This window comes from Dasypus novemcinctus, chromosome 3, assembly GCF_030445035.2.
Source record: "Dasypus novemcinctus isolate mDasNov1 chromosome 3, mDasNov1.1.hap2, whole genome shotgun sequence".
In the NCBI taxonomy this organism is placed as follows: domain Eukaryota; kingdom Metazoa; phylum Chordata; class Mammalia; order Cingulata; family Dasypodidae; genus Dasypus; species Dasypus novemcinctus.
This window is the reverse complement of record NC_080675.1, coordinates 11,516,317-11,531,933: the sequence shown is the minus strand read 5'-3', so window position 1 is coordinate 11,531,933 and position 15,617 is coordinate 11,516,317. Positions and strand designations below refer to the sequence as shown.

Sequence of the window (15,617 nt, the reverse complement as noted above, 5' to 3'; positions counted from 1 at the left end):
GACATACGAGTCTGCAAGGACGAGACCAGAAACTGAAGCAGAGGCAAGAAGGTCACAGCAAGCAGGCTTGAGGGTGGAGCAGGTTAGCACATAAAGAGCAGCACCCGGTGTTGTGTGAGAAGGTGCACAGCAGGGTCGCAGATGGGTCTTAGGAGATGGGGGTTGGGAATCCCAGATCCCTGGAAGTCAATCCCAGAGCATTGTCAGAGCGAGTGTCTGCTTCCCAGGAGGTGCCAGGGTGAGGCAATGGAGGGGAGTTCCTGTGCAAAAGTGGTTCCGGAGCAGAGGAGTTGGCGTCCACACTGGGACTGGTTGTGAGAGAAAGGCAGGTTTATGCTGGCGGAAGGATGAGAGATGAGGGTATCCCAGAAAAGCAGGAGTTTTTATGGATCAAAACAGGGGAGGGTACAGTGGTTACCATCACAATGACAAGTTATACACAAGAGTAAGCCTAGTTCCAAAATAATCATAAACAAACTAAAGTTCAATCTAGAATTACCATCACAATAGTAAGTATGCACAAGAATGGCATTTCCAGGAAGAGTCTGGAAAAATTAGTTTGTGTTTTTCTCAGTTAATCTTCAAGCACTCATGGTGCCTGAGATCTGGCAATCTTGCTGTGATTGGGATGGGGGGATGGTACAGATATGAAGAGACAGATAAAAGACAGATGCGAGTAAAGATAGCAAGGGAGGAGCTGCATAGTTACACATTTTTGGTGGAACTAAATCTGGTTGATGTTAAATCTATAGCTCTGTGTGCTTGTAAGCAAGAGTCACATTGACTTTTTCTAACATGATAAGGTACAGTACGATGCCTTAATATTTAAGCGATACTGGTTTGTCTTGCATTACACTGGGAGGGCCTCACCAACTGCTTGTGTAGACTTTTCCGGAGTGGGGCTCTCACTTCGATCCCAAAGCCAGGACCCAATTGCACGTCTTTGCCTCCTGGCTCACTGGGTCACCTGTGAGCTGCATGTGTGAGTGGTTTGCTCCCCCAGGACACTTCCTCTTGCTGCTTCTCCCTCATCCCTCACCCATCATCTCACCAGGGCTCCCCAAGACCAGATGTGTTAGGAGTAAGGAAATTGAGCGTTGTTTACACATGATGTTGCATGATATGATGGAACCAGCCAGAAGGCTGGTGATGAAAGAGTGAAAAAGGGTAATTCTCCCAGGGGCCATTTGAGCCATTCATTTTTTTTGATTGTCCATTTTGCCTGGAAGGAGAAATTACTGGAAGTACAGATCTACATGGATCATCACTAGAAAATAAACTCCACGGTTTGTTTATTTCACAATTTTGTTTATACCTGACACGTAGTAGGAGCTCAGTAAATACTTCTTTACGGAACATGTGGCTTGGCGGGATGGTCAAGGACTTGAAAAGCACAAGATAGAAGGGTTGGTGGGGAAAGGTTTGTGGAGAAGATACATAGGTAGCCCTTTCAGAGTGGTACTTAGGAGCGAGGAGGCATGTACCATACAGATGCTCATCAAAAATCCATCCACATGGAGGAGGCTCTTGCAGTCAGGTGGACAAGATGGCCCATTCCAGGGGATCAGCCTCTTCTCTCCAGCTATCCCAGGCCTTCTCGTGAACAAAGTGGGCACGGTGGCAGGGATGGAGGCTGTGCATAGACCCAACAGCAGGAACTTTTCTCACCACGGTTGATTTGTCCACTGCCTCTGATGCATTTTCACCCTGCCAAGAATAGAGACCAGAGGAGAACCCCTGTAGGGACCAGCTAGCCTTCTGGTGGAACCAACAACTCTGGACCCCTTCCATTGTGGAGGGGACAGCCATTTGTGGACCCTTACCTAGAGAGGGATTTGCCATGCTTCTGCCAGCATCACCATCCGTGATCTCAATTAATACCTCCTACCTTGATATTTATCTCATTAAACATTACTCTGAACAATGAACTCATGATGAAAGAAATGGGACAATGTGGTGATGCTTGTAGGATTCACTGGTCTTACCATGTGCCTCTTTATGCAGAAGCAGGTGACCCAGAACAGTGAAATGACCTCTTGAGAATGGATAATAGTGCCAGGTGGGAGGCAGCTTCTGAGGGTGGGGTGCTGTCCACAAGATAAGGTGTAGGTGCTGAATAAGTTACTGATAACTACGGTTCTTCTAGGATGCCTTCATACCACCATGTCTCATGGCACAAGTGAATAGGCCCCAAAAGCTCCTGTATGGCCGGCCTACCAAGGGTTCAGAATGAGAGTTAGAATAACACACTTCCTTGTAAATTCCTTTGCCTCTGATAACCAAGGTGCTGTCTCAGGACAGAGAGTGTAGACTCAGTAAAGGAGGAAAGATATATATATATCTCAACTATAGCCTCATGACTAATTGCAGAATTGTAAACACCAGAATGTAACAATGTGGTGTGTAGACATTTACGTATATTAATTAAGCCTTCCCCCTTCTCTCTTTTTTTAAAACAATTTATTTATATCTCTCCCCTTCCCCTCCCCCCCCCCCATTGTTTGCTCTCTGTGTCCATTCGCTGTGTGTTCTTATGTGTCTGCTTGCATTCTTGTCATGCAGCACCGGAAACTGTGGTGAATTTTTGGTTGTGTTATCTTGCTACATCAGCTCTCCATGTGTGCAGCGCCACTCCTGGGCAGGCTGCACTTTTTTTTGCGTGGGGTGACTCTCCTTGCGGGGCACATTCCTTGTTTGTGGGGCACCCCTACATGGCGGACACCCCTGTGTGGCATGGCACTTCTTGCACGTGGCAGCACTGCACATGGGCCAGCTCACCACATGGGTCAGGAGGCCCTGGGTATTGAACTCTGGACCTCCTATATGGTAGACGGATGCTCTATCAGTTGAGCCACAACTGCTTCCCATCCCCCCTTCTCTCTTTATCTTATTATTTGATATACTATATGAGGATATGGTGGTTGTTACTTTATAATTAATTCACAGACTTCAGAACATCAAGTTAAGATTATGAATGAAAGAGAGGACAATGAATAAACAAAACAGATGAATCTACTGACTAGAGGGCTATTGGGCACATCCTTGTTTGTACAAGAGGTGGATGCATTAGATGGGTGGGTATTTGTTGTTGCTGTGACTGCTGCTTTTTGGAAATTGAGTTATGGAAATAGGGGTGGGCATGGATATTGAGTAGCCAAAGGGATAGACGGTGGGGGAAACAATTTGCTCATGTATCACCACTAAACCCCTTTGCAGGATGCCTTCTTATAATTCAGAGAGGGTATTTTAGTTTCCTAGCTGCTAAAATAAATGTCATAGTGTGATGGCTTAGACAATGGGAATTTATTGGTTTATGGTTCTGGACTAGGAGAAATCCAAAATCTAAGTGTCAGCAAGGCGGTGCTTTCTCCTTGAAGATTGGTATTCTGGGGCTGGCTGCCTTAGTCCTTGGCTTTTTTGCCACATGCCAATGCACATGGTGGTGACTTCTTCTAGGTCCCGCTGACCTCCAGCTTCTTGCTTCCTGTGCCTTCCCTTTCTGGGTCCAATTTACTTTGCTTGTAAGGACCTCAGCCATGTTGGATTAAGGCCCAGCCTCATGCAGTGTGGGCACAACTTAGCTAACATCTTAGAAGGTCCTTTTACAAATGGGTTCACACCCACAAGGCCAGGGGCTGGGGGGACATGATTCAACCCCCAACAGAGGGTAACGCTAACAATAACGGTTCCCTGACTCTCTTGCTGCCAAGTTCTGGATGTAACCCAGGTGGTGCCAGCTCAGATTCTCCTGCTGGAATCTCAGCAAAGAAGGGAAGCACATGAAGAGACAGCCTGACATGGCACCTCTGTTTGCCCACCGTGGGCAGCAGGAGACATGCTGAGACCCTTCCACCAGCAGCAGCAGATTTCTCCACCAAGGAAGAGGCAGAGCATCCCCTGGCTAGGAGCTCTTCCTGGACTCTCCGACGAGAGTCTACTCCTTCAATCCATCTAATGATCCTGTGAGCTGCCTGTTATCCCATAATAAATTCTTTTCTCCTTAACTAGAGTGGCTTCTGTTGTCTGCAACTGAACCACGACTGATTCTAGACTCTTCTGAACAAGTATCCCCAGAAGACACCCCATACTCCTGGCAGTGGTTACATGGCAGTATTCTGGGGTCTAAGCATCCTAGAGAAAGCCAAGTTTGGAGGGCTAAGAGAAGACACTTCTTCAGAACCTGAATAGTGTGACTGAGAAGGCAATCATAGAAGGTACATAGATGCCAATTACCCAGGATTTACTTGAGCCAAGGGCCGTGCAGACCCTTCACACACATCATCGCATCTAACCCTCACAACCCCAGGCCTTCGAGGCAGGCATTGCTATTCAGGAAGACGGAAAGACTTGCCAACAGTCGAGTATCTTGTAGGTAGGTTGGCTGGGAGCCAAATCCGACGGGGCTGACTGCAGATCTGTGCCTCACTGAGCCCCATTTGCAGAGACTCCCTTACCTCACTTTTCTGGGTACATTCTTCTTTATTCCTACAACAGATTCATCCACATTCTTAAGGGAGCAAGTCAAGGGTAAAAGACAACCCTGACATTTTTCCAATGCCGTAAAACACCATGTTTCTAAAAATAAAATTTTTATTCAGAATAGTTTTAGAAAAATGGTTAAAAAAACAAAACAAAAACCAGCACACAGTCCCCACATACCCGTCACCCAGTTTCCTCTACTGCTAATGTCTTCCTAACCTGGGGACATTTGTCAAAACCAAGAAACGAACACCAGGCACGATATTAACTAAACTCCAGACTTTATTTGGATTCCGCCAGTCTTTCCACTAATATCCCTTGACTTTTCCAGGATGTAATCCAGGATACCTCGCTGCATTTAGCATTACCTTTTCTTTTTGTCGTCCCATCACCTCATTCCAAAGCAAAAGTGCCTGAATTATTTGCACATGTTCCAGGACAGGAAGCACACACTTGCCAGGTCCGAGCAGGCTGTGCTGCGGGGCAGTTGGAAACACTTTCCGCCGGTGTCCTTCGGTCCAGGAGCCCCCGTTAGAAAGTGGCTGAAGGCCATGGCGAGGTTTGATGTGGGAGAGTGCAATTGCAATGCCGAATTCCAACCACGGAAACCCCGAGCACGGCGGGTCGCGCCTCTGGAAACTTAATTGAGGGAAGCGGGGTGGAGAAAGGGTCACTGCGGGAGTCACGGCAGCCAGGGCTGGCGCGATGGTGACAGCGGAGGCCGGCAAGGCCGCGGCGCTGAATATCGTTCTCACCAAGGGGCTTCCAAGAGAAGATGATGAATCTCTCCAATTAAACAAGATCACAGTTGCGTTTGGAAGCCAAAGATGAAGACAGAGGTATGTTAATTACTTCCATAGGACGCCTGGTGGTGGGAACAAAACAAACCCCAACTCCGCAGTCATAAAAGCGAATTAATCACTCAGCTGAGGCATACGAGTGTTCCAGAAAGATCTAGAAACCGCGTGTGTTTAATGTTACTTTCACAGTGGGTCGCATTCCTCTAAAGGTGCTAAATTAAAAGGAAGGAAGCTGAATCTAGTTTTCCCACTGAAACAGTGTTATAACATGGAAGGTCCTGGCCCAAGGTTGATGCCTCGTTTGTGGAAACAAGCATGTACGCTGTGTTTAGTTACTAGAAACGACACATGGCATGCCTGTGCTTTACACAGATGAAGGCTTTTGAAAATCAATTAAACAGGACAGCGCCACGACCGACTCCATAGAGACCTCATCGGTAGTGGGCAGAGTTCTGGCTTCACAGAATGTGCTTTATTTTTTGGACAACTAATTTGAAGGCTAAGGACTGCCTATCCAGAACCACGGCATTTGCAAGGATTTCTTTGAGGGCATTTGGCAGGTCCCTAAGACTTCAGACAACAGATCCAGAAAGGCCCCTTGGGCTCCCTTCTTTCCCTTGTAATTTCCTGGAACAAAACTCGACCTTGAGTTGCTGGTCGTGCTGCCACCTGCGAGTGGAAAGTCATCCTGCCCCGAGACGCCAGCGGCTGCGGCCTTCCCGCACTGTCACGCTAAGTCCGTCTGGGGAAACCTAGGGCCCCCTCCGATAGAGTGGCCTTTTCCATCCTCCGCAGGGCTGTTTCAAAGCTCAGAGCTGGATGTGCACAGCGCTCAACTCCAGGGCCTGCGCTGGATTAATGCAGAGACCAGAATTTTGACTTTTCCTTTTAGTAAAAGGAAAACTCCAGTAACTTAAAGAGTGAGGGGTTACAGGTGCATTGTTTCTCACCTCGGGGGCCCTACTCGCTCTCCTCCCAAAAGGAGAGAAGGGTTTCCTTAAGATCGCAGAAATGGCAAAAGCATGCATTATTAAAATAATGGCAGATTAAAAGATATTCTCATTTGGGGGCGTAAGTTACACAGGAGGCACAGCCTTTCTATTTTAAATCCTTCTGGTAAGCGGACTTGGCCCAGTGGTTAGGGTGTCTGCCTTCCACATGGGAGGTCCGCGGTTCAAATCCCGGGCCTCCTTGACCCGTGTGCAGCTGGCCCACGCGCAGTGCTGATGCGTGCAAGGAGTGCCCTGCCACGCAGGGGTGTCCCCACGTAGGGGAGCACCACTTGCAAGGCGTGCACCCCGTAAGGAGAGCTGCCCAGCGCGAAAGAAAGTGCAGCCTGCCCAAGAATGGTGCCGCACCCACGGAAAGCTGACACAGCAAGATGACGCAACAAAAAGAAACACAGATTCCCATTCCGCTGACAACAACAGAAGCGGACAAAGACGACGACGCAGAGAACAGACAACCGGGGTGGGGGGGCAGGGTAAGGGAGAGAAATAAATAAATCTCAAATAAATAATTAAATAAATAAATCCTTCTAATGGAAAGCATTCTAAACTGAAGTGTACACTTCCATGCCTTCTTATATAGAAGATTCTGGGCATAAAGTATCTTTTCCTTGGCAAGCCAGGGCCATCAGTAGGAGACTCCAAGAGGTCCAAGATGTGAACGTGCAGATGGTATCTGCCACTTCTGCTTGTAAGGGGGCCCTCCCCTTCTAGTCTGTGGTTTCCAGTTGCTGTGAGTTAGAAACCAGCTCCCAAACCAAAGAGCTGGTTGTTCAACACAGTGTCTTAATGAGGTTTGGTGGGGGGACGGGGGAGTGAAGTGGGTGAAGACACCTAGTTTGACTTCCCTGGTGACTTGGTCTATTCGTGGGCCTCTCCCTCTACTCAAGGCAGCATTTTGGAATTTTCAAAATCCACTCTGCCTGCCCCCACCCCTGAGAGGATGACAGAGGAGCTGTGGGGGAGGCTGGGAATGGTTTTGAACGACTCTGCTGTCCATGAGTGTTGGAGAGTGTCGCCTGAGAAGTGGGGTACTCATTTGGCCTGGAAGTCAGGTTTTCAAAAGAAGGTCCGAGGAGCAGGTGTAGCTCAGTGGCTGAGCCTCTTCACATGGATGGGACCCTGGGTTCAACTCCCAGCACAGCCTTTTACATAAAAAAGGTCTGCCTGGACCCCACACCGCTTACTCCTTACAGCCTCATCAGATAACAAACTTCTTTACTTGAAAAAAGCATTTCCAAACCACACAGTGTTTCATAGACCAAAAAATACATTTTTATTTCCAAACATAAAAGATACATTTTTTAAAAAACACAACATAAAACAACAAAAATGTCAAACATCTTTTAGAACACAGCTACTTCCACCTCGAACAACAGGAAGATGAAAACTTCAGTGCAGCTTTTAAAATACACTTCTGAGAAGAAACGCGCAGGGTCCCCGCGTCCCTCCCGATGGAGCAGGGAAGGCTGGGCGTCGGCATTGGATTTGCTATGAGCCGAGGTAACGCACGTGGTCCCAGACCGTCCTTGGGCTCCAATGCTGCTTGCCTTCCCACAAAGCTTAAATTATTGCAAAGGCGTGTTTTACAATCACAAATAGGATGACGAGAGTGGCTATGGCCCCTGTTGGCACTGTTTACACGAGAGGACATTTGTTCAGGGAAGTTAAGTCTGCTTGTGACACCAAAACCCACCTAAGCAGCATCTACACACACACACACAGGCATAAACATGGACACACAAACATACATGTGCATGCTCTCACACAGCCACACACCATTGCACCCAGGTAAAAACTTGGGCTGTATCAGGTTAGCAGCCTCCAGGCAGCCAGGTGGGCAGGTGCAAATGGGGCGGTTTGCTGGCCTGCTCCAGGTAGGTTCTGAGGAGGCCTGGACCCCGCTGGCTCCTGAGCCCACCCTCAAAAGGAGAGACAAAGCTAACAAATGCACCAGGGCTTGATGCTTCAGACTGCGAGGGTTGGTCTTTTGGACTTGAAATTGGGAGGAAATTACTCATTCTTCCAAACTGGTACTAGAAAAGTGTCATTTCCCCCATTTCTGGTACCTGACACACTCAACAAATGCTACAAATATCGCTGTCTGCTGAAACACACACACACAGAACAAGTGAGAAATGGGCACCTTTAGGATCCAGGGAGCTAAGCCCTTCACAAGCTGGCAATTTGCTGCCTCTGCTCATTACCCCAAGAAAAAGAGAGGGCCTCATTTCCACACCAGCCTACAGAAATTCCTAGATGGTGGGGGCCTGGGGGTTCAGTTGCCTTCTTCCCTGCAGGGAGAACGTCAGATGCTCCTGTAAGAGGCAAAACAGTGGCTCAGGGAAGATATCCTGGGGCCAGTGTGATCTTTCCAAGGTCCCGGACTGCAAAGGCTGCCCAGCTGTGCTCCGAGATGGAGATGTCCGTACAGTGCACATACACACATACACACACACCACACACACACACATCACGGCTACACAACTCTCTCTGTCCACTTCCTTCTCCCCAGTAAAATTTCTAGAACATGCATGGCAACTGTCTCTGCAAAGTGCCTCCTTTTTCTCCAGTGGAAGGAATCAGAGCTGCTCCATAAGCAGTGACTTCACAAAACCAGGTTCTGTCCGCATGCCCCTGCAGGGGACAGCTTGTCTCCTGGGGGCAGGCAGGCAGGCGGTGAGCACCTGCCTCCACCTCTGCCATTTCATCCTGGCATTGCCTGCTCCTGGAGGCGGTGGCAGTCTAAGAAACCCCAGGCAGGGGCAGGCACGCGGAGGAGCCCTGCTGCCCCTGCCGGGACGGCCGCCCCCCAACAAGCTCCCCAGCTGCCTAAGTAGCAGCAGCCTGCGGCCCCCAAAGCCAAGCCGAGCCAAGCAACTGGGGCTAAAGGAGAGTTCCATGGAGTGGTGGGAAGAATGTGGGACTTGTGGTCAATTATCCCTGTGTTCAAATCCCACATCACCGCTCGCAGAAGAGCCAGGTGCTTTCAGAGAGGCTACTGAGCCTCTGTGCTTTTTGAAGTGTCCTGGAGCAAGACCTTGACTCCTTAGCACAGGCACTGAGGAGTAAGGGCACTATGGCAGGGCCTCGATTATGTCCCCTTCCCTCCCTTTGTCATCAGAACAGGAACAGGGCTGCCAGCCCGTGTCCCTCATCCCCACAGAGGGGCGGGGAATGGATTTACCTGTGACCCTGGCAGTTGAGCTCAGCGGTGAGCATTCCAGAAAGGAAGCCCAGTGTCCTTTTGGGAGCTGGGGTCCCTGTGAGCAGTTGAGTCCCTCTGTCTGGTCAAGAGGCCAATGGCCCACGAAGGCCACTAGCCTGTAAGCATCTCTGATGTTACCATGACAACCAAAGGGGGGCAAATGCTGAATCCCGCTGATTGTACCCTGTTGTCAGATTTGTTTCCTGCCCATGAGCTTTTGACTTTTAATTTCTCCTTGAAAACAAATTCCCCCTTCTTCCTCCTTTGGAGTAGGAAATCCCTCTTGTCCATTGAAACCAAGGGAGAGGTGATGGCTGGTTGTGAGGCCCTTTGGCTCTGGCCTTCAGCTGCAGGACAGGATGAACCAAAGGGCCCTCCTGGGCACGCCCCCCTCAATAATAAAATAAAAGGAGTATGTCAGAATTGAGAGTTTCCTGAGCAGGCTGGTATCAGGCATAAGGATGTCAAGCGGGTTTTCTCACCTGAAGAATGTGACTGATGGTGAGTTCCACTGGGGCCGGAGAGGTGGCAGGGAGAAGTACAAGAAAACAGCTGCGCCCGCAACCAAGGCTCGAGCTGGGGTGATCTCACGCTACCCTGGCCCATTAGCCAGCGTCTAACCCGTGGGCTGGCCTCTTCCCCCAGCCTGTGGCTGGGCAGGGCCCCTGGCCTCCAGCTGCACACCTGGGAGATGGTCCTAGGGAGGCCACTCGCCCCAGGGACACCAGTGTACCTCTTTGGGTTAAGCACTGTTCATGCCATCATCCTAGGAAATGCTCCAGCGGCGCCTCCGTGGAGCCTCGCAGCCTCCCCGGGTCAGGCTCCAGCTCCAACCTAATGGGAGCTCAGGTAAGCCCCTAACTACCCCACTGTCAGGCAGGGTCTCTTGAGTCATCCCCCTGCAAGGCAGGGGGTCCAAAGCTGGTGGCACCCAGTTTGCAAGCAGCAATCCATCAGAGGGCCCTTGGTGGGCACAAACTGTCCCCGCGCAGGCCCCTGCTGTCCTTGGCCCGTCCTTCTCCATGGCCCCCAGGCTGCAAGGGGTCTCCGGCTTCCGTCCTCTGAAGCTGCCTGGGAACCAGCATCTTTGAACAGCTGGAACTGCTGGGAAGTCTGGCCAGTTGCCGAAGCAAAGCAGGCCAGAGGCGGAGGCGCAGCCTGTCCCGGGGGTCCCTCAATCTCGGGAGGAAACCCTCGCCTCTGGGTTTTTAAGGTAATTCAAGCCTCACACTGCAGCTGAAGTCCCTCCCCTGCAGCTGGGTTTAGAGCATTGCACCATCGGGGACCTCACAGCCTGGGGGAAGAGGTGCTCAGCTCCCAGGTGGGTAGGTGGGAGGGTGACTGTGGCAGCCCCTGAGAATGTGCCGCTGCTGCGGGCTCCTCAGGGCTGACGGGCAGCCCCGCAGAGGCGGGGGGGAAGCCACTCTGGTCCCCCCAGTCACGCAGCCTGGCCACGGCTGCCCGCTGGCCGAGACCCACCCACGGCCCCAGGCCACTGGGCCAGCCCTGCGCCTTCTCCCAAGCACAGCCTTTGGGGTCAGGCAGGCCTGGGCCCAAATCCCACTTCTGCCACGGGCAAGAGTCTTAAAAGCTTTAAGCCTCCAGGTTTGCATCTTGAAATGGGCTAAAGGAATACCAAGCAAGGTGGGTTGTTGCGAGAAGGAAATAAAACACGGCTTGTAGCGTACCCGCCAGCCCCGACCAAAAAGCATTTTTTGTTTCTGTCATCATCCGTCCTCCTCCCCCTCCCACCGGCTTCCTGGGTGCCTCCTGGCCCCTGCTGCCCATACCTGTCCCTCCACCGACCTACCTGTCCAGCAAACCACCTCCGGCTCCCGCACGTTCCTTCCTGCCCCCGGAGGACAGGACAAGAGAAGAGGAGCGGCGGTGGGGCAGGCAAGAGGGGAACCCAGCGCCCACCGTGCTCCTTTCCTGCCTGCCCCCCCCATTCTCCTCCTTGCTCCCCCTCTCTTCCCATCTCTGTCTGCCTCTCCCGTCCCTGTTCCATCGTTCACTGTCTGTCTGTCTGTCTTTCTCTCTCTCTCTCTCTCACACACACATACACACACACAAACTGAGCAGTGGCAGCCCCACTTCTCACTTTGGGAAAGGGACCAACACTTGCACACAGGCCCACGGCTACCCCTTTTTCAAATGTCACTTCAAAGCTCGTCGTGGTTGTTGTTAAAGTGGTTGGAAAATAAGTCACGAGAATAATAATTTCTGCATCCGCTTTAAGCAAAAGAGAGTACATTTGAAAAGCACCAAATAAATGGGTTGTTACATCATATTACAACTGTTATTTCTATGAAAGCAAAGTGAGGAAAATATCAGTTCTCGCTTCCCTTTTTTAAAAAAAGCAGTTATACAAACAAGCAGAATTTATGGTATCATTATCAAAGTTTTAAAAAAATAGATAGATGCTCCCACCCCGCTGCAGAGGCTGCAGGCCCTTCCACCCGCCACCCCCCACCCCCGTCCCCGCAGGGAGCCTGACACAGCCTGCTCTTGGAAGTTACTGATGTGCAGGGTTGTGCCACCTGGGGGCACTGCCAGGGACATGGACACCGGGCTCAGCTCTGGCCTTGCGGCCTCTCGGGCTCTTGCTGTGTGGTCATGGGTGAGTTACCTGCCAGTGCTGGCCTCTGCTTCCTCTCCTGAGAAGTGGGAGAAGGGGAACGGAAACATCCTCCCGCCCCTTCCACAGCTCCGGCCCCCTAGGGCTGGATGGACGCGCCCAGGGAGTCTGGTCCCTCGGGCCCCATTTTCCAGCCCAGCAGCCGCCTGCCGAGGACAGCCTGGTTTCCACGTTTATGGGTCAGCACGTGGAGGTCTCCTGTCCAGGGAATGGCCCGGTTCCTTCTAGTCACCAGGAAGTCCCCGCCCTGAGAACTGTGTTAAGGCTGTGGCCGGACACCATGAAAGGAGGGGGTCAGAGTGGGCGAGAGAGCAGCGGGGAGGGACATGGCCTTCCCACTTAAGGTTTATGATTCCAAAGGTCAATACAAGGCCTCCTCGTTGTGGCTGAAAAGACACAATCAATTTGTAAAAAATGCACACTAAGTAATTCTTTAAAAAGGGAAAACTTGGTGTTGATTTAAGGAACATGTGGTCCAGTTTTAAAGCACTTGGGAACCCTCCTGGAATTCTGGGGAAAGGCCCCAGCGTGGTGTCTGCCTGGCCCTCATCCCATGTGCAGAAGCCTGGGTCCCTGGGCCGGCCACTCCCATGGGGCCGTTCTTGGTCCCCTGGACCCGCCTCTCTCCAAAGCCCCTTCCAGGGAGGGGAGGCAGAACCCTCCAGCCAGGCCCAGCTCCATGTTGAGCCTCCCCTCTCAGCCCTGGCTGCGGTGTCAGCTCAAGTTGTGGACAATGGAGCTCAGGCCACTTTCACTAGCAGTGACACCGGGTGGCGTGGCACAGGATACGTTTCCTCATCCTGCAGGGAAATCTTAGCAGTAAAGTCTCTCCCCAAACAGAGCCCACGGGGCTCTAACCTGCCCTGAAGGCTCAGTGTCTGGACCACAGACACCTGTGGCAGGTCTGGGTGCTCCAGCCCTCGATGCCCCACTCCACTGTGCTTTGGTCCACTCTTCGTAGTTTTTCTTGTCCTCCCTTGGTATCCCTCGATCACTGGTCCTTTTCACCGATATCATCGTGCCTGTTGCTGTCATCACCATTTGTACATCCAATCCATAGCTTCTTAACCTGCTGTGGCCTTAAAAGCTACACAAGCATGCTGGTTCTGACTGGGCCTAAAGCAAGAGTCACTGGGCTCTAAGTGACGGCCGGTGCTGCTCTCCAGGTGACAACTCAGAGCCTTTTCACTAGCACCTGGACTTTGGAATTGGCTTCCGGATAGGAGGTTGCCATAAAAGTGATGAGTCATTGTTCCCATATTCCAGGATGGATTGTACACCAAGGCAAAAATGCCATAAAATCCCATCAGAGGAGCAAACCGTTAGGAATCGTCCTAACTACAAATGGACGTAATAAATGAAGCTGTACATACTAAGCATTTATAGCTATAGCATAGAAAAATTCTATACATCATTCCTTAGCCATACATACAGACACAGGTAGCATAAATAGAGCAAGACAGCACTGTAAAAAAAAGCCCCTGTTCTTGGGACATCCATCTAGTATTTGCACCGAGGCTGCTCTGAGCTCTCCAGCTGGCCCCTGCTGGAGCAGGGAGCCCCGGGGCTGATGGGGGGCAGGAGGACAAAGTCACCTGTGGGCCCCAGGGGTTAGGTGGGCGGGGGGCCGTCATAGCGGAGCATGAGCGTGAAGGAGCGGGCGAGGTTGTTGGCCAGGGTGCAGCTGCGGTCCTCCTTTCTGACCGGGAGCAGGAACAGCAGGAGCAGGGCGAGCAGCAGCAGCAGCTGCAGGGGGAGCGCCACGCAGCACACCTTCCGGGAGAGCGCGCGGAGTCCTCGCCACCGCCGTGTCTGCAAGAACCGAGAAGGGACATGGGAGTGGGCTCCGGCCTCTGAAGGGAGGGCCACGAGGGTGCCAGGGGGAGCAGCAGCCACTCAGGACTGACTATTGGATGGCAAGTGCCTTGGTTTTCTTATCTGTGAAATGGGGCTAATGTGTAATTGCCAGAAACAAAGATCTCAGCAGTTTTCTCAAAGCATCCAAGGTGTGAAAGGAAGGAAATGGTTACACTAAAGTTAGAGGCTCTTTCTGGTCCTACATACATCTTTGCTTGGTGCATGAGTGCTGGGCTGTGACTCTTGAGCTCACTCAGCTTCTCTAAGCTTCAATCTCATCCCCGAGTGGGGGTGATCGTAGCGCTGGCCTCACAGGGCTGTTGGGAGGATTCACGGAGACAAAGCCTGGCACACAGCAGGTACGCAAGAGCTGCGGCCAGTGTGGCTGCACATCAACACCCCCACTTCACCATCATCCTCGCCATCAGTGTCACCTGAAGAGCAGTCTCACAGATGTAAATCCCTGACAGACAACTCTGCGGCAGTGTCCAAGGAGGTGGTCCCAGGACATTTCCTAACTTCAGGAGGGACAGGCTTGGTTGTGGCTTTATGAGATAGGCATGACTGCCACCTAGTATGGAGCTGAGAGCTGGCCACTGGGGACAGTGGAGCAGTGGCACATGCAGGGCAGGGGCCCGGCTCCCAGGAAGCTGGTGGACTCTGTTCAATCTAGGCTCTGGCACACACTAACTACGCAGCCTTGGGCTAGTCAGTAACTTCCTCAAACCTCCATTTCCATCTCTGTAAAATGCGGATAAATCACCCGCCCCATTTGCCAGATTGCAGTGAGGACTCAAAGCAAAGTATATTTATGCCTCAATTAAAAATTATTTAAGTCCTTATAAGTGGTTCTATTCCTAGTGGAATACAGATGTTGGCTCCTTGAAGAACTGAAGGTTCACCCTCCAGAGCGACGATAATGATGGTGAGAATGATGGTGGGGTGAAGGTGATGGGATGACAATGGTGATGGTGGTGATGATGGTGGTGAGGGTAAAGGTCATGATGGGATGGTGGTGCGGTGGTGGGGATGGTGGTGATGGTGGTGGTGATGGTGGTGATGATGATGGCAATGACAGTGAGGGTGGTGATGACAGAGACGGTGGTAACGGTGGTGGTGGTGAGAGTGAGAGTGATGATGGCAGTGATGGTGGTGAGGGTGACGATGGTGGTGGTGGTGATGGTGTAATGGTGAAGATAGTGCCAATGACAGTGAGCATGGTGAAGGTGATGGTGGTGGTGACGATGATGATAGTGATGGTGGTGGTGATGACGATGACGATAGTGATGGTGGTGGTGATGACGATGATGATAGTGATGGTGGTGGTGATGGTGTGATGGTGAGGATAATGGCAATGACGGTGAGGGTGATGATGGTGAGGGTGATGATGACAGAGATGGTGGTAATGGTGGTGGTGAGAGTGAGAGTGATGATGGCAGTGATGGTGGTGAGGGTGACGATGATGGTGGTGGTGGTGGTGATGGTGTAATGGTGAAGATAGTGCCAATGACAGTGAGCATGGTGAAGGTGATGGTGGTGGTGATGACGATGACGATAGTGATGGTGGTGGTGATGGTGTGATGGTGAGATAATGGCAATGACGGTGAGGGTGATGATGGTGAGGGTGA

General features: G+C 51.4%; 1 protein-coding gene across 5 annotated transcripts in view; it reads right to left on the bottom strand.

Annotated features, from left to right (window-relative positions):
- Positions 1 to 1,275: 1,275 nt before the first annotated feature.
- The window catches only part of SYNE3 (spectrin repeat containing nuclear envelope family member 3), a 123,550-nt gene continuing 109,208 nt past the window's right edge, over positions 1,276 to 15,617 (bottom strand). For 4 of the 5 annotated variants that reach the window (XM_058292050.2, XM_058292037.2, XM_058292064.2 and 1 more), the window contains exon 18: positions 7,539 to 13,944. In XM_058292050.2, coding sequence (XP_058148033.1) covers positions 13,744 to 13,944 — 201 coding nt within the window. In that variant the 3' untranslated portion in view covers positions 7,539 to 13,743. Of the gene's footprint in view, positions 1,708 to 7,538; positions 13,945 to 15,617 lie in introns of those variants that run through there. The other variant, XM_071213713.1, reaches the window with a different exon arrangement.